Source organism: Malaclemys terrapin, chromosome 2 (genome assembly GCF_027887155.1).
Source record: "Malaclemys terrapin pileata isolate rMalTer1 chromosome 2, rMalTer1.hap1, whole genome shotgun sequence".
Classification (NCBI taxonomy): domain Eukaryota; kingdom Metazoa; phylum Chordata; order Testudines; family Emydidae; genus Malaclemys; species Malaclemys terrapin.
Genome location: NC_071506.1, coordinates 265,458,351 through 265,481,403, shown reverse-complemented (window position 1 = coordinate 265,481,403; position 23,053 = coordinate 265,458,351). Strand labels below are relative to the sequence as shown.

The 23,053-nt window shown below is 41.0% G+C and overlaps 1 protein-coding gene across 2 annotated transcripts in view; it reads right to left on the bottom strand.

The window, feature by feature from the left end:
- VIPR2 (vasoactive intestinal peptide receptor 2) overlaps positions 1-23,053 on the bottom strand; it is a 103,713-nt gene that overhangs the window by 12,247 nt on the left and 68,413 nt on the right. For both annotated transcript variants that reach the window (XM_054021061.1, XM_054021062.1), the window contains exons 5-9: positions 16,700-16,797; positions 11,107-11,248; positions 8,195-8,345; positions 6,708-6,768; positions 5,361-5,430 (exon numbers count right to left, since the gene is read on the bottom strand). In XM_054021061.1, coding sequence (XP_053877036.1) covers positions 5,361-5,430; positions 6,708-6,768; positions 8,195-8,345; positions 11,107-11,248; positions 16,700-16,797 — 522 coding nt within the window. The remainder of the gene's footprint in view (positions 1-5,360; positions 5,431-6,707; positions 6,769-8,194; positions 8,346-11,106; positions 11,249-16,699; positions 16,798-23,053) is intronic.

Sequence of the window (23,053 nt, the reverse complement as noted above, 5' to 3'; positions counted from 1 at the left end):
ATGATTATAATAATTGCATGTCATTCTGTGCCTGTTATTTACTGTTAAAGGAAATGCTAGGGCTAAAGAAGGGATGGTGGAGGAAAGTGACAGGACACAGGATCCTAATTATATAAAAAAAGTTAGGAAAATTAGGTCTAAATCTTTTGTAAAAGAGAAAATTGGAAGGGGACCTCACTGAAATAAAAGAAACAAAGAAAGAGGATAAATATGCAGCCTGTCTATACGCAGAAGTTCCAGTGAAGTCACTGTTAGTTCAGCAGAATGAGGCCTTCTCACTGTTGCTGTTGGGTCCACAGGTTTGTGTAATGAAGCGCAGTACAAAGGTCAGGGGATATACATTTTATACGTATGTACGTTAAAGTCAATATGGTCTAACGGTTAAGACACTGTGGTGGCTGAGAGATTCTATTCCTGGCTTTGCTACTGACCTCCTGGGTGACCATAGGCAAGTCACTTCATCTCTGTTTCCCCTCTTCTTTTGCCTGTGATAATTGGGGCAGGGACTGTTTCTTGCTGTGTATTTGTACAGTGCCTATCAAAATGGGGCCCTGGTCTCAACTGAGGTCCCTAATTTCTCCTGTAATACAAACTATTATCAATCATAAAACATTAAAAACGGTGGTCCTTTTTTAAAAGGACAATAAAATAATTGGTTTTCTGAGCCACAGGGCACATCTTGAAGCACTATATTTAGGTGAACTACATATTCAAGTATTTGTATCTAGGTCTCTTTTGAGGCTAGTCAATTTTTTCTATTGGTCTTTAGTGTTATTTTGGAAGCATTGTGTATGGCTAACAGTATCTTTGCTTATAATATATGGAGATATACCTGTCTCATAGAACTGGAAGGGACCCTGAAAGGTCATTGAGTCCAGCCCCCTGCCTTCGCTAGCAGAACCAAGTACTGATTTTGCCCCAGATCCCTAAGTGGCCCCCTCAAGGATTGAACTCACAACCCTGGGTTTAGCAGGCTGTTCCTCCCCCCTCACATGCATGATGTGAGTATCACTTCAAAAGATAGAGCTACTGGAGCATTCAATCCAGCCAAAGGAGATTAGGCATTTAGATATCATGGTGCTACGTATCCTAGAAATACTTTAGGTAGTATATGAGATTATAATTCAAATGATCACTTAGGACAGTTGTTAAAGACCCCAATTTATCCGAATTAATCTTAAAAATATATATTTAGTTTAAAGTCTCATATAATTTCAATATGTTTAGATAACAAGGTTAGAAGCAAATGACAGTGTAAGATTTTTAACCTTGTTAAATCTACAATACTAAAGATTTTGTCTTTAGTATTGTAGATTTAGTTCTATAATATTCTTTGGGGTAGAATTTCTTTATACTGAAAGCAGATGATACACAATGGTGAACGAACTGCTAAGGGACAGCAAATTAAGCCAGTAATATAAATGCAGGGAAGTTCAGGGATGGGGTACAGCAGTGGAGGTAAATGACAAAGTAGGAAGATAGGAAGGTAGTGGAATGACACGAGATCAGTGATCTTATCATTTTGGCTGCCTTAAACTGACAGTAACTTTTGAGCCAATTACATTGCAAGTACATGTATCATTTAAAATGTCTTTTTGTTACCTCCTTCTTGTTATTTAGTCCTTTACAGAAGTTTTAACATGTCAAAACAAGAGGGACACAACTCTCTTATTTTGATATGCTACATGACTGCTTCTGGTTTCTGAAAGCCTATTAATTCAGATGTGTCCACCTGAAAAGACACACAAATGAGAGCAGCTGGTATGGGAGAGGGGAAGGAAGAGGATCGCTGTGGCAGCATTTGCCAAATGGAGAACATGGGTGATACTCCAAATGAACTGTTTGGTATAGTACATCTCCAATTAAAGAAATCAGAGAGGCTCTGAAATGTGCACAGCATGACGCATGGAAGGCTGCCAAGGAACATTTCTCAGGCCAAAAATGTTCAGAGGAAAGACCAGGGGAAGGCCTCGGACATGCTGAATTGACTGTGAGGACTGACCCTGAAGAACTCACTTTGGGAATGCTGTTTTAGAGCAATCAACAGCTGATTAAATATAATCCCCTAAACCAGCTAAAATAATTGGAAGTAACATAGAAACTAATGCCAAAAAGGAGAATACTGAGTGAAGGTTGGTTTGTTTTACCTATTAGAGGTAAATCCTTGCTCGAGTCTCTTCACTTGCTTTGCTTTTCCTTCCAAAATACATTTATACTCTTATCCTCCTATTCAGACCGTCACACAACTCTCATTTTGCCTCTATCTCTCCTCCCACTTCATTGAATACCCCTTCTTGCTCCACCTCTCACACTCCACTTTGGGCCTATGTTCATGCTATTCCATATGGTGAATACAGAACAGCCTCCCTTTTCAAATATTCCAGTTGCCTTCCTTTTGCTTCATGAAAGTTCCTCAAAAACAACTTATTTCACAGCCTTCCTACCTTAATCTCCTTACTGACAACTTGTCCATAATGTCTTGGTTCTAATGGTTGTCTCATGTATCACATGTATTTGAGGCAGACTGCACACTCTTTGGGGCAGCAGGACTTTGTTTTCTTACACAGTATGTTTTGCAAAGCTCTGTGAGCAGCATGCTGTAAGGGGTGAGAACAACAAAGCAGAGCCTAGTGCTTCTGCTTCTTAACTTCTGGCAAACAAGTTTCAAACTTCAAACTTGTTTGCCAGAAGTTACATTTAGGCATCTAGATAAAAGTGGCCTCACTTTAACAGGTGCTGAACACAGGCATCACCTTTAGATTTCAGTGGGAATTGTGGATACTCCGGCCAGTTCTTCTGGGTACTCAACGTCAGGCACCTGAGTTTGAAAATTAGGGCATGTGTATACTTGCAGTGTTACCTAACTAATAATAAATGGCCAGATTTTAACCTACCCCTATATATCTGCACAGGGTGCATAACGTCACACAGCATTTTCCTGGATTAAGAATCCAGGCACAGAGAGCAGAGAAGGCTGCACAGAGCTGGTATTCCCCTAATGACAGGTGGGTACGGTGGAGAGTAGATGGAGCCTTGATCTGCCCCCACAGAGCTGAACAAGTTGCATCATGTAAAAGGCCTATAACAATTTACTTCCCCCTTTGAGAAAGGGAGGGGGAAACAGGACAAGATTTGTAACTCCGACAGCTCCTCAGGGCTCCTGTAGGCTCTGCCTCTTATCAATCCTTAGGTGCAAAGACAATCTAGACCAAAGTAACTAGCGCACCTTAATTCATCCGTCACACTGGGGGATTGAATGTCCATTCCTACTTCTTTCAGCAGTGCAGTTCAGTTCTCTGCAAATGGCCCAAATCCACTGTGAACTTCTCTTTCACAAATTAACACCACAGATACAAAACTGTGATTCAGAATTAACAGCTGGGGGATCACTTAATCCGACAGGAGTGTGATTTTATTTACAGCTTAAATAGCAGAAGCACTAGGCTCTGTTTTGTTGTTCTCACCCCTGAAAGCATGCTGCTCATGAGAGAAAACAGATCTGGAAAAAGACAGCTGATCCCAAATGTGTGCACAACCTGAGCCAATACAGTCCATGTACATGGACATTTCCATACTTTATTACTATATCAATTCAATTACCGATTTAGAAAAACAGAGGGCTGGTTTGTACCTCAGTGTAACTCTAGAATCAAATTAAGATTTGGTCAGTTTAAGATTCAGAAGAGTTTAATTAAGCATCCTCTCCTCCATCAAACAGGCTTCCCAGCCTTGTCAGAATCCTTCTAGAGCACCAACTAGTCTGTCAATATGCACTAGGATAACTGCTGTCTTCAGATATTGCAAGTTCTAGGACTTTTCAAGGGTCAGCTTGAAGCATTATTTTCTGGGACACCAGTAACCCATGAAAGCTCAGCTGCATATAAGGTTGCCAGGTGTCCGGTTTTCGACCGGAACGCCCAGTCCAAAAGGGACCCAGGTGGCGCAGTGGGGTCTCCACATGGCTCCTGGAAGCGGCTGCCAGGTCCCAAGTGCCGGCTAAGCAGTGCCTAGTTGCTGGGAACTGTGACCAATGGGAGCTGCGGGGGCAGTGCCTGCTGGTGTGAGGGCAGTGTGCGGAGCCTCCCCTGGTCGCCCATGTGCCAAGGGGCTGCAGGACCCAGCGGCCACTTCCTGGGAGCTGCGGTAAGTGCCATTGGGCCTCCCCACCCCAACCCTCTGCCCCAGCGGGGGGAGGGGGGATGGAGTGAGCGGGGGGCGGGGCCTCGGAGAAGGGTTGGGGCAGGGGTGTTTGGTTTCATGTGATTAGAAAGTTGGCAGCCCTAGCTGCATACAGAGTAGTTGTTTAAATCAAAGGTGCTCAGTAGGAGCTTTAATTTTGCACTTTTGAAATATTTTGTATGGTTTATTTTGTTTGATCATTCAGTGTATTCTCCTTACTTCTCCAACTCCTTTTGGACATTTGCTTCCCTTCATGCTGTACATCTGCTGAGTGTCCATCCCGTTATGTAGCAAAACATTCATGTTGGTGAATCCTCATTTCATGCAAATTCACCCAAGAACCATCTTTTGCCCCGTCTTGTTTAAACAATGTAGAACTCACTCTGGTGAAGGAGGAATAAGGTCCTTTGGATTGACACCAAGATCCTTCAGTGAGTAGACTGCCTGTTTAGGCCCTGATTCAGCACCTCACTTAGGCATGCACTTAAAGTTAAGCACATTCGTAAGTGCTTTGCTGAATTAGACCCTTAATGAACACTATAATTCAGAAGCCACAAAATATCACCAAATGAGATGCTGAAGGCTACAGCTAATTTGTACAAAATGCATCAGTTTGCAGTTGTATTTAGCATTGGAGGTAAAGCTGTTGTTATGCACACTAATGGGTACATCTTCAACACAATGAACAAGAATTTAACTGCATGTGTTCAGTTAACATTAATGAACTCTATGGAGCACAATCCCTGTGTAGCATGCTAAAAATGTCCTTCTGTGTAAATGTTTCATGTCTAATGTATGTAATTCTAGGCTACTAGTTAAGGAAAGATACACACAGCTGTCATTCTTTCCTGCTGTAATAATATTTATAAACAAAAGTAAATCTATAATCCACGTGAAAGGTTTAACTTGATGTTTTCTTCCCCCAAGGTTCTTGAGCTGGTGAGAGTTTAAAACAAAACAAACAAAATCAACCAGTCATTTAACAGGAGGCAGCTAAATTTTAAAGGCAATTAGTTTAAATGACCTGGGCATCTGTTTAAAATCTCCCCTATAAAGTAATTTATTTAATTAAAATGAAGTTTTTGCCTATCTCTAGCCAGTTGTAAAGAATAATGTGTATATTCACTGCACAAGGCTGCAAACTGATATACAATTCATATTGCAAAATGTAGTTTACTTACTATAATAGAAATTAAAATTGGTAATCGTATAACCCACCAAGGACCACTGTGATCATTTGTATCCCAGCAACTATAAAGAGAGTAAAAGGGAAAATTATGTTAATACTAATTTTATTTGGCAAGCGAGCTATGTGAAGACAAGTGTTTTGGATTTACAAGTCAAAATAAAAATAGTCTGCTCTTGTGAATTCTAAGCAATATAATTTGATATTCTCCTGCTTTTATTTTTATTTAATGTGCACATTCAAATCAATTAAAACAGAGCAGTGTTGGAAGAAACCCAGACAGATACCCCGGAAGGACTCTCAAGTTTAGTTTCACTCTATATGTCATGACACTTTTCCAATAAGAGCTTAGCTACAGTATCTGGGGCAGCAGAATGATCTGACGTAACTGACAAATACAATTAAAAGGATATAATTTACTGCTGGACTATTTGGGTTACAGAGGAGTGGAGCTGATTTTGGAAATATTAAGTATAAGCCTGGAACTTCATCTGAAAAATTGGACTTTAATTTCCTCCTTTAAATAATTTGTTCACAGTTTTCCACCCCAAGCCATTTTACCCTTCAATGACCATCAGACTTTACAGTCAGTTATTCTCAGTGCCCACAGCCCCTACTGACTTTAGTATGTATTCAGCACTTCTGAAGAAACAGAGCTTAAAACTTCTGAGAGAACAGAAGCTACAAGTGATAAACCTTATATAGGAGAAACATTTAATAGTTTGTAAGCTTCCAACTGTGATGACCATAGCAAGGTACCAATTCAAGAACGGCATCACTTTCAGTTTATTTTTTAGAGGTATTGCAAATAGGTTGCCTGAGAAGTGAGGAATAACCCATCATCTGTACCAACTATTGCAGATGCTACGGACAAGGGTTTCTAAGTCATCTAGAGCCTAATCTGGTGAGGTGCTCTGCAACCACAACTACCAGGGATGCTAGTAGGAGTTGAGAGTGCTTAGTACTTTGCAAGATGGCATCATCACACTCTTAGTGGTGCCTCTGCTTCTCTAAAAGTCAAATACTGGCCTTGGGTGCAAATAGCTCTCACTGAATTCAACAGGAACCACATATGCACCACAGAGTATTTGGCAGTATTTGGCCATAAACTATTTAACTTCATCCCCATCAGAGCTTTCAGATTGGATGCATCTATAAAACTGCATGCTGAATAACTTCTGAACACCTGTCACTCGACTGGCACCTCTGAGATACTGCAGTCCTCTGCTATTTACCTCCTTCAAAACAGCAAATTATCCCTGTGCAAGCAGTGCAATCCCAGGGGAAGACCTGCTGTAGTTTAAGTTTGAAGCATAAAGTTTACATCCTCCTAGCTACTTACCCAGTGTCCTCTAAAAAGATCCTTGTCACTGTCCACAAGATGATGAATACTGTAGGAATTCCTAAGAAATTATAGTTTGTTATAGCGAATGATTGTAAAAATCTATGAACTGAAACCCCTTACCCCTCTTGTAACCATCTACTACTAGACTATACAAGGTCTGGCATGAGGCAAAATGCAGCACATGGAATAATAAAGTGTAGCTGTAGCTGCAGGGTGGGGACCAGCGGCAGGGTGCAAACAATTCCTATCCATCTCCCAATGAAGACAAGCACATGGAATTATTACAGGTGAGTGCATTTATTTCTTACAGAATATACAAAGGGTGTACACCCCTCAGGCTCCTGAGTGTGATCCTTGGGGATACAAATGTTATGCATCCCTGGTCTAAATGAAGATAAATATTAGGAGTGAAATTTGACATGCAAATCATTTTACAAAGGCATTCACACACATTGGTTCACTCCCATTTCCCAGCTACACCCAAGTATACTTTTATAATCAGTTTCTAATGGCTTCACATCTATAAAACCTTCCTTTGGCTCTCGGGTATGAAAGGAATTAGTGTGTAAAAATGAAACAAAAATATTTATAATATGTTGGAAAGTATATTAAAGATAAAGAATAAGGGACTGGCTGGCACAAAGAGTTACTGGGTCCAAATTTCACTGTCAGAGAGTTGAATTCAAATCCCAGTTTACATAACTATGAAAATGAATTTAGTGGCTTCATCTTATATCGTACACATGCACATCACATCATCACAGTGTTTGGCACTCTTTGCAGTTCAAGAGATGCCCAGCAAAGACAGAGCCATTCCTCTGACAAGCATTTAAAGTGAATTGGCAGCAATGTGAAGGATAGCTTCCATAGTGTCTTCCTGTATAATGAGGCATAAACAAGTGCTTCTAACCCCGCATTTTCACTGAAGGCATTAAAGTCACTCCCGACTTTTAAAGAATACAATGAACATGTGGGGCCTGATTCATCACTGAATTCGAGCTCCATTCAGACACAGGAACTGGGCATGTGAGAGAGAAGGAGAATGGTGGCTTTGCACTTCTCTTATTCTGGGGTCAACCAGCCCCTGACACTGATTAGGATAACCTCAAGGCGACCTTAACTTGTGCCCGGCTGCCGATAGTTTCCAGGGGGCATTCAGGTCTGTGGGAATACTTGAGAAAACAGAAGTGTTCTACACATATCCACTTTTTCCTGGACATGCCCTCTACATAGTCACTGTGCAGTGGCCTGTGAGGGAGTGGCATGGAGCCTTTGTGCCAGCTCTACATCCTTTTATGCCAGAACAATTTCTTGGTGGCTAGATTTGCATTGGTGGAACAGAATAAAGGGGCTGTCTTAGCCTGTGGAATCAGGTCCAGGGATGGTAGCTGTCTAATAGGAGATAATGTTATCTCAGTGGGAAACACTGAGCCTGACCCATCCATAGCTAAAAAAAAAAAAAATGTATATATTTAAGTACTTACCCCAGCCAATGAGAAGATAGGCTGTGAAATGTCTGTTAGGAGAGAATATTACCACAAGGAGGATGTGGAGGTAAAGTCCTTCAACTAAGAGCCAGTAAAAGTTTGCCATAACACAATATTGGAAAAATACCAAACTAGCCTTGCAGCCAACCTGAAGTGTTACAAACAAACAAGGATTAAACTTCTTGCAAGGATAATGCAGTAATATTTTGTTACAAACATTTTTCTGCAGACTCAAGCTCTCTACACATTATGTTCCGTTATCTCTCTTCTATGTCAATAGCTCACGTACAAAATATAGAAAAGTTCTTTTTCAATGGCCCCTGAAATAAGGTGATGCATTTAAAATATAAAGAATGCTTATACAAAAGAATTTAGTTAGCCAAAACTTTATTTCTATGACTTCCTTGCAGCCAATTTACTCAGAAACCTTGAAATCATCATGACATAAACATTAAAAAAGGCAGATACGAAAGACCATCAATTAAAATAATAAACACATATCACTTTATAGGTTTTCCTAAAAGTTTCCTGGAGGTTTTAATTTGTTAGAACAATAACAAAAAATTGGCTGTGTGAATTTTCAAAGGTCAAAGTGAAAAATCTAGAATTAGGTACCGAATGCAGTCCCACTGGTCAGGGTTTAAGGATATTTATAAAATAAAAATTATACCATCAAAATTCCCTCCTCCACTGTGAAATTCTCCAGTGTTTCCCAATTTGTTAAAGACAATCAGAATGCATCACTCCATTATGGGTCAGAAGAGTTTATCTTGACTCAAAGTCATGATACACTTTCTGTCCGTTTACTCCTCTTTGGCCTCTTTTGCCCTCCCTCTTGAAGTTAGCTGAGGCAGTTCCCAGCCAATGAATAGATGCCATCAGCCAGCCAAATTGTGTAAAAAAGTTATTCAGTTTTAGAACCTCTTCCAATTCTTTATAAACGGTTCATTTTAAAAGACCTGTGCCAAGAGCACAAATAGCTCTGTGGAATGCATAAACACGAAGTGAGAGTCAAACTCTCCAAGCCGTTACGTAACTAAACCAGGGTTCAAATAGTGTAAGAAGCAGCCACTATTCCAAGCAACATCAGATCATCTCAACAACAATGCAACAGAAATTAGGGAACAGCACATTGATCTGGACTAGTCCAACTGCAAGAATATCCAGCTGCAACCAAGAGTAACTGCAGGACAAAAACAGAAACAACTTGGGTGCAAACAGGCATGATCAGGGCCAAGAGCCTAATGCTGCAAGGTTTTGAGCATTCTTGACTCCCTGAGATGTCAATCCAAGTGACCTGTTTACAATGATTTTACAGTGCCAGTATTAAATATTTCTTCAGTGAATGTGTTTCAGTTGACAGATCGTGTACATATAGCTTAAGAGTCACTTGGAAAAGTTTTGCACAATGGAAGAATGTACCTTTATCAATACAAAAATACTGCACTGCATTTTTCTTCAGTTTTTTCTATACTCTAAATTTAGCGACAATGGGCAGGGGAAAAACACTGTAAATTATATTCTCTGAGTTCTTCAGCAGTGTCTGCAGATTTATTTTGCAGCAGTTCTGCTCCAAACCAAGGAGATGGGGATACTCTATACCAGTGGTTTTCAAACTTTTTTTCTGGCGACCCAGTTGAAGAAAATTGTTGATGCCCACGACCCAATGGAGCAGGGGCAGACGGTTGGGGTGAGAACTGTGAGGTAGAGCCAGGAATGAGGGGTTCAGTGTGTGGGAGGGGGCTCTGGGCTGGGGCAGGGGGTTGGGGTGTGGGAGGGGTCAGGGCTCTGGGGTGGGGCTGGGGATGAGGGGATTGGGGTGCAGGAATGGTCTCCAGGTTTGGGAGGGCTCAGGGCTGGGGCAGAGGATTGGGGCGTGGGGTTGGGGCCCAGGCTTACCTCCAGTGGCTTCTGGTCAGCAGCGCAGTTGGGGTGCAGAGGCAGGCTTCCCGCCTGTCCTGGCACTGTGGACTGCGCTACGCCCCAAAAGCAGCGAACAGCAGGTCTGGTTCCTAGGCAGAAGCGTGCAAGTGGCTCCGCGCAGCTCTCACCCGCAGGCACCGCCCCGTCCAGCTCTCATTGGTTGTGCCCCGTGGCCCCCCCGCCTATGAGCCGGACCTTCTGCTGGCCGCTTCTGGGGTGCAGCGCAGTGTCAGAACAGGTAGGGACTACTAGTTTTTACTGGCCAGCTGCTAGGGTCCCTGAGTGCTGAACAAAGCAACCCAGTGCCTTGCATTCCGTGACCCAGTACTGGGTCATGACCTGAACTTTGAAAACCACTGCTCTGTACGACGGTATGTGATATACTATTTAACTGTTCAACCTTCTCAACCTCTGAGATTTTGCAACCCTGCATACTGTGTTAATGCCTTATCCCTACTGTGCCATATGGTTTGCCAAGAATGCAGATGACAGCCCTCGATCAACTACTGGGAGTGTGACTTGATTGCTAGAGCGGTCTTTCTCTCCTACAAATACCCACTCCGTCTCTCATTGCTCTCCCTCCCCTAATGCCCCTCCTCCAACTCCAGATACGGCTGCTAGAGCCTTCTCAGAACATCTAGCCTTCCCCATTTCCCAGCTGATGTATCTTCCACTTCTAACCTCTACCCTGACTTACCCCACCTCCTTGCTGTCATATTTATCCTGGGTCATGGGTGATTGTTTTTTTTATAGCTGAAATTCTTCTGCTACCTGCCTGAATATGCAAAGCTGCATTAGCTCACCCCCCCCAGCTCTTCCACTCCCTTTCTTCTCCTGCAGTTGCATCCCAGTTCTACCTGCCACTAGTTCTCTCATAGCTCCCTCCACTAACAACTTAATGTTCCCAAATATTCACCAGGGATGCAGAGGTGGAGAGGGTTAAAAGGCAAAAATATTACACAGTGTAGCCAAAAGAGCTGCATTACCCATGATGACTGATCCTCTGAACAGTGAGCTGTGTTGGAATTGGAATAAAGAATATCATCCTTGACTAAAACAGAGATTGCTCTTAGAATGAAAGAGAGGAACAAGTTCAGATGGATGTAGTTCCGTGTGCAGTGAAGTTTTCTACATTAAAGAAGAGATTAAAAAAAAAAAAAAAGGCATTTTAGTTTCCAGGACGGAAAGGCTGTCATACAGTCTTTTGATTAGTCTTAAACTGTTTCTTAGTGAAATGAACCTGTAGTGAGTACCTGCCCTTTCTTTGTGTGTGACCCTGGGTACGACCCTTTCAGGGTTTAAAATAAAAAATTTCTGACCAGTGCATACAATTAGGGCATCTTTGACACCTTTTCAGTGTCACAGATTAAAAGGCCCTGCTGCCATTTTCTCCACATATTACCATGAAAAGTATATAATAAAGGTGATTTTTCATTTTCTATTTTTGGTGTTCTCTAGCCTTTGTCTTCTAGATTACCAGTCAAAAGCCTAACTCTTCTAGCTAAGTTTCTGAAATACCCCTTCCTAATGTATTCTTGTTGGATTTTTCTGTCTTTAATTCCAGTATTTTGATTCATAAAGTGTGCACATCATGGGATGCAGGTGCATATATGAACAATTTAGAAATAGTGTACCTACAAAAATACAAATTGGACTGCACTTCCTTCCAGTCCATCTGGACTTAAAACCTCTACTCTTTAATCCACTTGCTCTTGTGAAAGCTTGGGAAACAGATGAGGTTTTCAGTGTGCCAGGAAAATCAACAAACTCTAGTGGGAAGTAGATTCCAGAGGTAGGAACCTATCACCTGAAACACCCTTCCTCCAGCACCTTGTCTTTTAATGCAGTGTTTATCCTAGCTGACCTCACTAAACAGCAGAGGAGAGAGGGAATCTATAAGGCAGACAGGAACCAAACCACTCAGGATTTTATCAGTAAAAAGCAACACCTTGAACTGCAGCTGGAAACTAGTACAGATCAGAGAATACTGTTGTTATTGAAGGAATGCAGACAGAATAGAATTTTATGGCAGGTTACTGCATTCTGTGCTGCCTGAAGCTTCTGAGTGGTCTTCCGGCATAGACCTATGCAAAGAGCATCAAATAACCCATTCTGGAGGTGACAAAAGCATGGCCAATTGTGGTCAGCTCTGCATCTGAGAGAAGACGTCATAACCTTCTAGTGTGGCAGAGATGCAAAATGAATTTTTGGCCTATTCAGCAAAGGACATAATCCCATGATTAACTTTAAACCCTTGCTCAACTTCAATGGCTGTGCATATGCTTAAGAGCTTTGCTGATGCAGGGCCTGAGACATCCAAAAGCAGCCAAGGGTCCATTGCTGTTATGGTACATAGCTTAATACATCCCTATGAAAGCCAAGGTCACATTCCAGGGAAGAATGGACATTTAATTATTTTCCTTGGATAATTAATAGAAACAACATGTTTCTCTCTCATACTGGATTTGAAAGAATAAAAGTCTAATCCTGCCAGGAGCAAGGTGCTCCTGAGAGATGCTGTACTCTTGCAGTTCAGTGAAAATGATAGACGCTCAGGGCCCTTACTGTAGAGATAGTTGCTAGATTTCTGCATGTGTAGAAATCTGCTTATATGCAAACAGCAGCAAAGTCAGATATACAAAAAGTTTTATACATAGCAGAAATAGCAAATTTTGATATTCCCACAAAATGAAATTTTAAAAAACATTTTGTTTTGGGTCCATTGAAATGTTTCATTTTGATTTTGACTGTTTAAAAATTGTGTAAGAGGCAGTGTGGCTTAAGGGACAGAGCATTGGCCTGCTGGCTGACCTTGTGTCATGTCTCCTCCCTGTGCCTCAGTTTCCACATCTGTAAAATGGGGGCAATGATATTAACCTCAATTGTAAAGTGCTTTGAAAACAAGAGATATGCCAGGGTCATAATTCCTTCCCCGTAAAATACTTCAGAATCTGCCCTTTGGTGGGAAAAAAGTAGTCAGAATCCTGATTAGGTCTCTGCGCTGATAGAAAACAAGGGTCTGCAAGTACATGAAAGAAGTTTCAATTTTAATAAAGAGTGTATAAGAGAACCTTGCAATTGTGTGAAACAAAATTTCCTTTTTTCATCTAATTGCCCTAATTTTAGCATGACTAGTCATAAATAGTAGCCAGTACATTAAATAAAGATCAGAAAGCACTGAAGTTGTGTCAGTTCTGCTATTCATAATTCCTCAATATGTGCTAGACTAGAAAGGGAAAGCAAACAGAGCCAGCTAAATGAGAGGTTTTATATATTTGTCATATGTACATAAAGCACCCACAGTTAAATTGAACTCCTTCCACCCCAGAACTTTGTTTCAGAAAATAATGGTGTACATGTTCAGGGATAAATGCTGTAGATTTTGAGGAGAGCACGTCCAATTCCACTGATGCAGTTGTATGCATCAATGCACAATTTTAAAAATCTTATGTATTACTAACATCAAAAATTCAAATTTTAATCCTGTTGGATGACGTTAAAATTTTGATTTTTTTTGTTGCTTTAGTAACTTTTAATTTTTAACTCACGAGTGTAATTGCCTGAAATTCCTCCCAGAAATTTCATTTGAAGAAGTTATTCTTTACTCCTCCTCTTAAATACTATTGTATAGGCTGGATGGCTCCACCTCAAAGATAGATATACTTCCCTGGATCCTTATATACACTACATTGGTACTTTCTGTAAAGCACCTTGGGATCCTTCCAGACAACAACTGCCTATTCAATATAAATATAAATAGCTAACAAAGGTGTTTTCAGCTATTCTGTTCCTGGAGAATGGGAAATGAAACTACCTATCCTTGGATCACCCCCCAGAAGATATTGGTTTTTAAAGGCATTTGGGTCATTTACAGATTCTCAAACCAATATTCCCAAGTGTGATTTATCATTGAGGATGCACTAATTAGGTAGAAGGGAGGGGGACTGAAATTCTAAAAATATCCCCACTTCCCAAAGAACGATCCCAATGTATACAATGCCCCATTTTGTCGATACTGTGTGAATGAAGAGTGCCCGCATGTACACACATAGGTTTGTGCTCATTTCCATTGCTGGTGACGGACACTGTCTCCCAGGGGACTAGCTTTCCTCAAATAAGCATTTCTTTGTTCCCTGCATGGGAAAATATCACCCTCTGTTTGACCTGCCTTTTTTGGGTGACGGTTTTGAGGAGTCTGTAATAAGGCTTGCACTGATGTCCTCTGGATTCCTCATTTTCTACCTTCTAGCGATGGACATAAGTCAGGAGTCTATGCTACAGTCCTTCACATGCATTAATAGCCCTTGACAGTGTTGAACACAAGGTGGTGTTGATTTGCTTGCAGACCTTAACTAGGATGGAGGAGATTACTCCTGAAATTGCTCTGTTTGTTCTTGACAGAAAGACCCCAAAAGATGTTGTCCTTGTGGTAGATTGAGACAGAGTTGAGGCTCTGGCACCATCATGCTGCAGATAACATGCAGCTCAACATCTCTTTTTTGCTGAAGCTGGACGATGCCTTTTCTTAGCTTCCAGTACCTGGTGGAGATTGGGGCATGGATGAAAGAAAGTTGGTTGAAGCTCAGTTTGAAGAAGATAAAGGTGATGCTAGTAGGCAGGAGGAGGTGAATCATAGAATCATAGAATATCAGAGTTGGAAGGGACCTCAAGAGGTCATCTAGTCCAACCCCCTGCTCAAAGCAGGACCAATTCCCAGCTAAATCATCCCAGCCAGGGCTTTGTCAAGCCGGGCCTTAAAAACCTCCAAGGAAGGAGACTCCACCACCTCCCTAGGTAACGCATTCCAGTGTTTCACCACCCTCCTAGTGAAATAGTTTTTCCTGATATCCAACCTGGACCTCCCCCACTGCAACTTGAGACCATTGCTCCTTGTTCTGTCATCTGCCACCACTGAGAACAGCCGAGCTCCATCCTCTTTGGAACCCCCCTTCAGGTAGTTGAAGGCTGCTATCAAATCCCCCCTCATTCTTCTCTTCTGGAGACTAAACAATCCCAGTTCTCTCAGCCTCTCCTCATAAGTCATGTGCTCCAGACCCCTAATCATTTTTGTTGCCCTCCGCTGGACTCTTTCCAATTTTTCCACATCCTTCTTGTAGTGTGGGGACCAAAACTGGACACAGTATTCCAGATGAGGCCTCACCAATGTCGAATAAAGGGGAACGATCACGTTCCTCGATCTGCTGGCAATGCCCCTACTTATACAGCCCAAAATGCCGTTAGCCTTCTTGGCAACAAGAGCACACTGTTGACTCATATCCAGCTTCTCGTCCACTGTGACCCCTAGGTCCTTTTCAGCAGAACTGCTACCTAGCCATTCGGTCCCTAGTCTGTAGCAGTGCATGGGATTCTTCCGTCCTAAGTGCAGGACTCTGCACTTGTCCTTGTTGAACCTCATCAGGTTTTTTTCTGCCCAATCCTCTAATTTGTCTAGGTCCCTCTGTATCCGATCCCTACCCTCTAGTGTATCTACCATGCCTCCTAGTTTAGTGTCATCTGCAAACTTGCTGAGAGTGCAGTCCACACCATCCTCCAGATCATTAATAAAGATATTAAACAAAACCGGCCCCAGGACCGACCCTTGGGGCACTCCACTTGAAACCGGCTGCCAACTAGACATGGAGCCATTGATCACTACCCGTTGAGCCCGACGATCTAGCCAGCTTTCTATCCACCTTACAGTCCATTCATCCAGCCCATACTTCTTTAACTTGGTGGCAAGAATACTGTGGGAGACAGTATCAAAAGCTTTGCTAAAGTCAAGAAATAACACATCCACTGCTTTCCCCTCATCCACAGAGCCAGTTATCTCATCATAGAAGGCAATTAGGTTAGTCAGGCACGACTTCCCCTTCGTGAATCCATGCTGACTGTTCCTGATCACTTTCCTCTCCTCTAAATGTTTCATAATTGATTCCTTGAGGACCTGCTCCATGATTTTTCCAGGGACTGAGGTGAGGCTGGCATTTGAAGGTATCTGTCCCCATAATATATTCCTGCCCTTCTTTATTCTGTGAACCAATCTGAATTGTGGGTTACTCCCAGGATCTCTAGTGGTGTCAATGGCCAGAAGAGCGTTTTTCCATTTCCATTTAATGAAAGCATTGTGACTATGGTATTTCTCTTCAATATCTCACCACCTTTGTGACTTTCAGGAATGATTATGGAAGACACTCTATATTAAAACACACTTGAAGACCATCCAGAAGCTTCATGAGAACATGGCTGCCCACTTGGTTAGTGTTGACTGGCTTTCTATTTATTTCCAGGTACAATTCAAGGTGTTGATTTTGATCAATAAAGCCTTAAATGGTTTAGATCTGGTCTACTCTTGTGCATGTAGGTTGTACTATGTATGAATTTCTAAAGTTCTTTGGAATCATGTGATATGAGTGGTGCAAACATAAATTCAAGCTACCAATGCAACTATTATTTGTTATTAAATTCTTCAAAGTTTAAAAATCATCAATTTTATAAACATCTGAATAATCATAAAACAGACAAGGATTTAAAAATATCTTCCTATTTTCTTGCTTATTTTTGTTCATGTGAGATACTTACCTGAAAAGGCAAAGAATTACACTTCCTGTTGTTAGAGCAATCAGAGACGCACTATGTCCAAGGGTGTAGATTGCCCTCACTAGTACGTAGAAATTAATCTATGAAGAAAAATATATATTCATAAACCATTAGTAATATGTGCAATCAAATGTGTAATAATGTGGCATTGCTTTAAATAGTTAAAAGAATAAAAACTGCATAATTTTCTAACAATTTTTAGTCTGGCTACCAGCTACAGAATTCCTGTGCAAATGTTAAACATGCTTATTCCTTTACACTCATGTCATACAATGCCCCTAAAGAAGTCGTCTCTGATGGGGAAATCAAATGTGGGACTTCTTGATCTTCAAACATCAACTGTTTCCACCAAATAACCCTGCTCCATTAGTAGGCTCATAAGCCTCAATGTGCGTCAGCCACAAGAGAAAGAGAGATCCACATTTTGTAAGCATGGGTTAGACTTGGAACAGTCTTCCACAACTTCTGCTCCAAAGCCCTGATTCAGTAGTCCAGCCTTGTTCAGCAACCGACATGAGAAAGCGCTTAAGTCCCGTTGACTCCAAGTACACATATTTAAATGCTTTGGTAAACTGGGACCCAAACAGCTCTTCCTCTCTCTTTTCAAATTCCTCCTTAAAAGCCTAAAAGCCACTTCTACAAATCAAAAGCAGCACAAAGGGGATGCACCACTGAACAACCATCATTGTCCCTTAATTTACTGCCTAAATATTAATACATGCAATGCTATCAGAAATGAAAAATTCGTAAGAGTAATGCCAAAAAGTCAGAATTAATCTGCTACTTCTTTTGATGCCTACGATGAATTGTATTTGTCTCAAATTATTTTCCACTAAAGTACTATAAGGTATTAATACTGCACATGTGATTTATGAGAAACAAATTAATAAACCATTTCTTGTTATCTGATAGAATTAACTGGTAGTTTTTTAACATCAGTGCAGGCTGTTGTATCTTATGGAACCAATTTTCAACGTTAGGCACATGCATTTATGTGCATACACATTCTGGGGCTTGTGTTACTAAGGGGCACAAATTCACAGTATTTTAAGAATATCATATTTAAGATAATAGGCTAGACTCTCTGCTACTGTAAGTCAGCCTTGCTCCATTTATTTCAATTGAGCTATGCCAGCTGAGATTCTGACCTCATATTTCAAAAAGTAAAAGTATGCCGCTTACAACATTTTGATGTGTCTAAACTTCCATTTGTACAAGATTCTTCATTTGGATTCAGCACTTGTTGAAAATTGTACAGAGTTAAACAGAAATATTGCAAAAACTCATCTGGTAGAAAAATGTGTTGTTTTACACCATTTAAAAATTGCTAGAACACAGTGATGAAGGAATAACATTAGGAAGCTGCAATTTTTCCAGAAGAATAGCATTAAAAGGAGGTAATTTTAGCGATCCTGGTTTATGTCAAAATTAGCAGAACAACGTTTAAATCATTTAGCAAGCACAGCACGCATTTGGGCAAATCTAAATTAAAAGTTAAATGAAATGAAGTATCTTGCAAATGTGCTATAATATATTCTTAAAGTTAAAAATTGAGGGAAACAAATTACCTACATTTAGCAAATAGATCTTAAGGACATTCCAGGCAAATGACACCAGTCCCTGTTAGCATTCACTAGTTATCTGAAGAGCATGGCCCAATTCCAACACACTACTTCAACAACTAATCAAATACCACCATTCTCCTAATTTCTAAATGGTACAATAGATACTACAAGGGAAATAGATGCCTACTTTTATTTTTGTATTAGACAGTGCATAGAAGTGGATTGTCTTGACATTTTTGTAGAACTCCTGACATTTTAGTATTGAGTTAGTTTGTTTTTAAAGTAGCAGTAAAACATTGGAGAGTGTGAAGGGGTACACTCTGCCTTTGTGGGAGAGGAGACTAGCAAGCTTTTCTGAGCTCCTTCAGCGCCAACAAGGTGCACCTGTTAGGTTTGCTCTGACTGGAAAGAGTGGGGGAGGGAATCTTAAAGAGAGAAAACCCGCCCAGGGTGGGGTGGGTTGTGGTGAACAGGAAGAAGACCGCTACACCTCAGAGAGTGATGTGTCAAGAAAGAGACACTCACAGGCCTCACCTCCCCTGAAACATCATGGACTAGCTGTAAAGCAGGGTGCCCCAAGAGGAGGGGGTGCAAGTAGACCCTAATTAAAGACAGTAGGCCAGCTGATAACCAAGTCCCAAAGGGCTGGTCCGAGAAAGCCTGCCTAAGAGACAGGCCACCTGAGCCGTTCTCTTCCTTTATTCTGATCATCCTCTCTCACAAAGTAGTTTTGCTTGTTTGTTTGGTGTAGAGAACCCCTCATGTGTTATAGAAAACTTGAATCGGGAACTGGTGGAGATGCAGAGGAGCCCCAAACTCCCCACCCAGAGGCACCAGAGAAAACATGACCATGGAAATTAGTAAAAGTCCCAATGGAATAGGATTCAGAGTAGCAGCCGTATTAGTCTGTATCCGCAAAAAGAACAGGAGTATTTGTGGCACCTTAGAGACTAATAAATTTATTTGAGCATAAGCTTTCGTGGGAAGCTTCCCCAATTAAAGAACCAAGGACTGATGATAAACTTTCATTTTAAATTGAAATCCTGGGCTTTCAATGGTATAAAATAGATTATTCCTTTTATTGTACTTCATGGGCCCCAGGCCTACAAATACACACCCTTGTGCATAACATCCTTACACTTCTGTGGATTCCACTGACTCAATGGGATTCTGTGGGCACAAGAGCCCAGATCTTCAAAGGTATGTAGGTGTTGCTCCACTTAGCTTTGCAACATCTAACCCCTAGATGGCCAGTCACTTAGTGGAACCCCCAGCCCCAAGCTAGGTGCCCAAGATCCCTAAAAAATGCACAGGGAGAGTCACATGCCTAAAAGAAGGGGGTACCTAGAAGCCTGCAAGCTGAGCAGGGAGCTAACTAAACTAGCCAGGAATGAAATGCCAACCTAAGAGAGCTGAGCTAGTACACCTGGTCGACTGGGCAGAGATAGGCACCTCCCTCCATTCAGGATCCTCTGCTGCAAAACTCTTCCTTGAGTTAGGCCCCCCTAAGCCAGATAAGCTGCTCAGCTAGCCCATGCTCTAGGAGCTGAAGTCATCACTGTTGCCCTATGTTTCTCTGTGCCCCTGGCTGTCTTTGATTTGGGTGCAGTGCTGCTCTCCTCCACACCCCCATGGGCAGCCTGTATCCTTCCCTCCAGTGTGGGATCTGACAGGTATCAGATCTTAGACATGCTCAGAGCATGCCTACAGGATTGGGCCCAATTGCCAAATTGGTGTCTCCTGCTCTAGTTTGAGGGATGGCTCAGTTGGGGGTTTGAGCAGTAGCCTGCTAAACCCAGGGTTGTAAGTTCAATCCTTGAGGGGGCCATTTAGGGATCTGGGGCAAAAATCTGTCTGGGGATTGGTCCTGTTTTGAGCAGGGGGTTGGACTAGATGACCTCCTGAGGTCCCTTCCAACCCTGATATTCTATGAATCCTGCTTGGAGACCTCTCCCCTCCTTTTTGAAATCCACTTTCACAAACCCTCCCATGCTGATCTTATCACTGATGATGGTATCAGGCCTTTCAGGGGAAGTTTGTTGGGTGTTTCCTGTTCCACTGAGTTCAACTGTAAGCGGTTCAGGTCAAGAACCTTGTGTTCTACACTTCTTGTAAAACACCCTGCGCAGGAGGTTCTACGGCAACTTTCCTTACGATTCAGAGTACTGTGCAAGCAGCACAATCAGTCCCACGCCATAAAAATATTTAAATTCCTACAATAATATTTAGCCTGCACTAAAAACACTAGCAATTTTATGAAATGTATTCCTGTTGCTATGGGGACTACCTAGCCCATATTTTTAAGAGCGATCCAGCAGTTTCAGCAAGGATTAGATCTTGAATTTGGACATTTTCTTTCAAACAAATGAAAAGTAGTTATTCTTAAAAGAAACATGTTTGTCATCTCTGAGAACTCATTACTCAAGTGGTTGGCTTCAAGATGAAACTGAATATAGCATTAATTTATCAGTGAGCAATCATAAAATCCTGTCTTTTTAATTCACCAAATTGGTTCCAGTATTTATTGCTGATGGATGGGTTTCAATTGTTGTAATAAGTGTATATTTTCTTAATGCTTTCAGTGACTAAGTCGAGTTTTATTACATGTACACCTAGAATTATTGTCCTGTGCTGTATTCTAGATAACACTCATTTAAGATATATTAATACCACGCCTTTAAGAAATAGTGACTTAAGTGAACTGTAAGTTGAGTATAAACTTCCTATAGACCAGAAAACAATGCAGATTATCTCTGCTCTTTTAACAAAGCAGACCTATTACTCTGCTCTTACAGGAAATATAATGTTTCTCTGTTAAAAAGTAAGAAGGTGTGAACTCTGTTGTGATATAGTCATAATATGCAGTAGCACATCTTTATGTCTTGGTTTATTAAGATCATGGGATCTAAGGATTGCACTGTTCTGTAAATTATTTTATACAGAGGAGGTCACTCGCTCAAGCCACTGTATTAGTCCTCCATTTTCTTGGAAATAAATTCACACAAATTAAAAAGGGACATAAAAGTTAACATAAATTTAAAGCTATATCTTATATTGCATATTTTTTTTAATCCTTACCTCTGTTACTACCATCAATATAGATGGTTATTAAAATAGAAATAATATTAAGGGCTAAATGGTCCTGTCATGTGTATTGTGCAATTCAGAGAGGATGTGTGCATGTTACATTCTTGGCACAAGAAAATGAAAGCTCCAAGGTTGGGAATACCGGGGAAGTAAATTGCGTTACATTGAAAGTACAAGCGAGGATGGAAAAAGATGGTACCAGAAAGTAAAGAAAAGGAAACCAGGATACTATAGTCATTATAGTGGTCCTTTACCAAAAGTTTCTCTGTTACTAAAATATCTTCTCTTGTATGCTACAAATAATACAATTAATTAATATCCTCACTAACTGTTAAAGTAGTGATCCATACACTTTCTTCATTGAGCAGCTAAACTCATTCTGATTGCTAGCACAAAAACCAAACAAACCACTGCATCTTTTAAACTCTGTATTTGGTAACTTTTTAAAGCTTTTCTGTTCAGTATACTGGGCTACTGAAAGTCTCTGAACAAGATCAAATGAGACAATTGTACACTCAAAAGCCTTAGATCAGTAAGAACTACATTCACTCAACATGTTGTCTTGTGCTCATGTGACTGCATTATTGGCCATTTAGATATCAAACTAATGTTTAAGGTTCCGTTCCCCACTCTGTCACTAGCCTGATAAGTGACTGTGGGCATGTCACTTCACTTCTCTGTGCCTCACTTTCCCCACCTGTGAATTTGACCACTGCCCTTCCTGGTTGATGAAGAGAATCAGGATCATTTAATGCCCTTCATGACCACCACTTGAGTTATCATGCAATTCTTGTATTTCCTAAAATGTTAGTGACCCTTTGAGATGCACCACCCGATCAAGAGAGATTATACATTCTTTTTAGTTTTGGTCTTGACAGGGTGGTATTTGTTTAGGAATAATGTAAATGGTTGGTGCCAAGTATATCAAATTTATGTCATGTTTAGTCTGCATTGCTTACCCTAACTTTTTTCCATGTTTGCATATTCTCATTTCAGAATAAATTGCACTGATTCTACATTCTTTGCCTTCCCCCATCATCCAGGCACAGCATCAGTTGTACTTCTATAAACTTAGAACTAAGTACAAACTGATTTCTGAAATTCAGAGGCTCATGAACCATGATTAGTCAGAATATGTGCATTCGGGGCTTGTATGAGAGAGAATGACTACAAGTCATTATAGGGAAATTCACTGTCAGACCAGTCAGGCCTCCCTATGAGAGAACCTGGTTACAGCAGACACCATCTGTATGACTTCATGTCAAGAACTGATGGGACTTAAGATTTCTCTTATTCTCCTTTTTCTTAGCACCCTACAACACTACATTTTGATGAGTGACACTACAAGATTTATTTGCATTACTTAATGCTATGGACTATTCTAAAACACGTGGGATTTTTTAACTTTTTATTTCCCAGAGAAGAATTTTCCAAAGTTCTGTATAGATGTTATCTTCTGATGAGCACTTTCTTTCAGTCTTCCAAGGCCAAGACTCTGTAGGTTGAATTTAATGTTTCGCCTACTCCTAGTAAATTAGAATAAAGTACAGGGCAGTAAATAAGAGCCTGATCTAACAGCCATTGAAATCATTGGCATCTGTCCATTGACTTCAATGGGCTTTAGATCCAGGGGTGGCTCTATGTTTTTTTCCGCCCCAAGCACGGCAGTCAGGCAGCCTTCGGC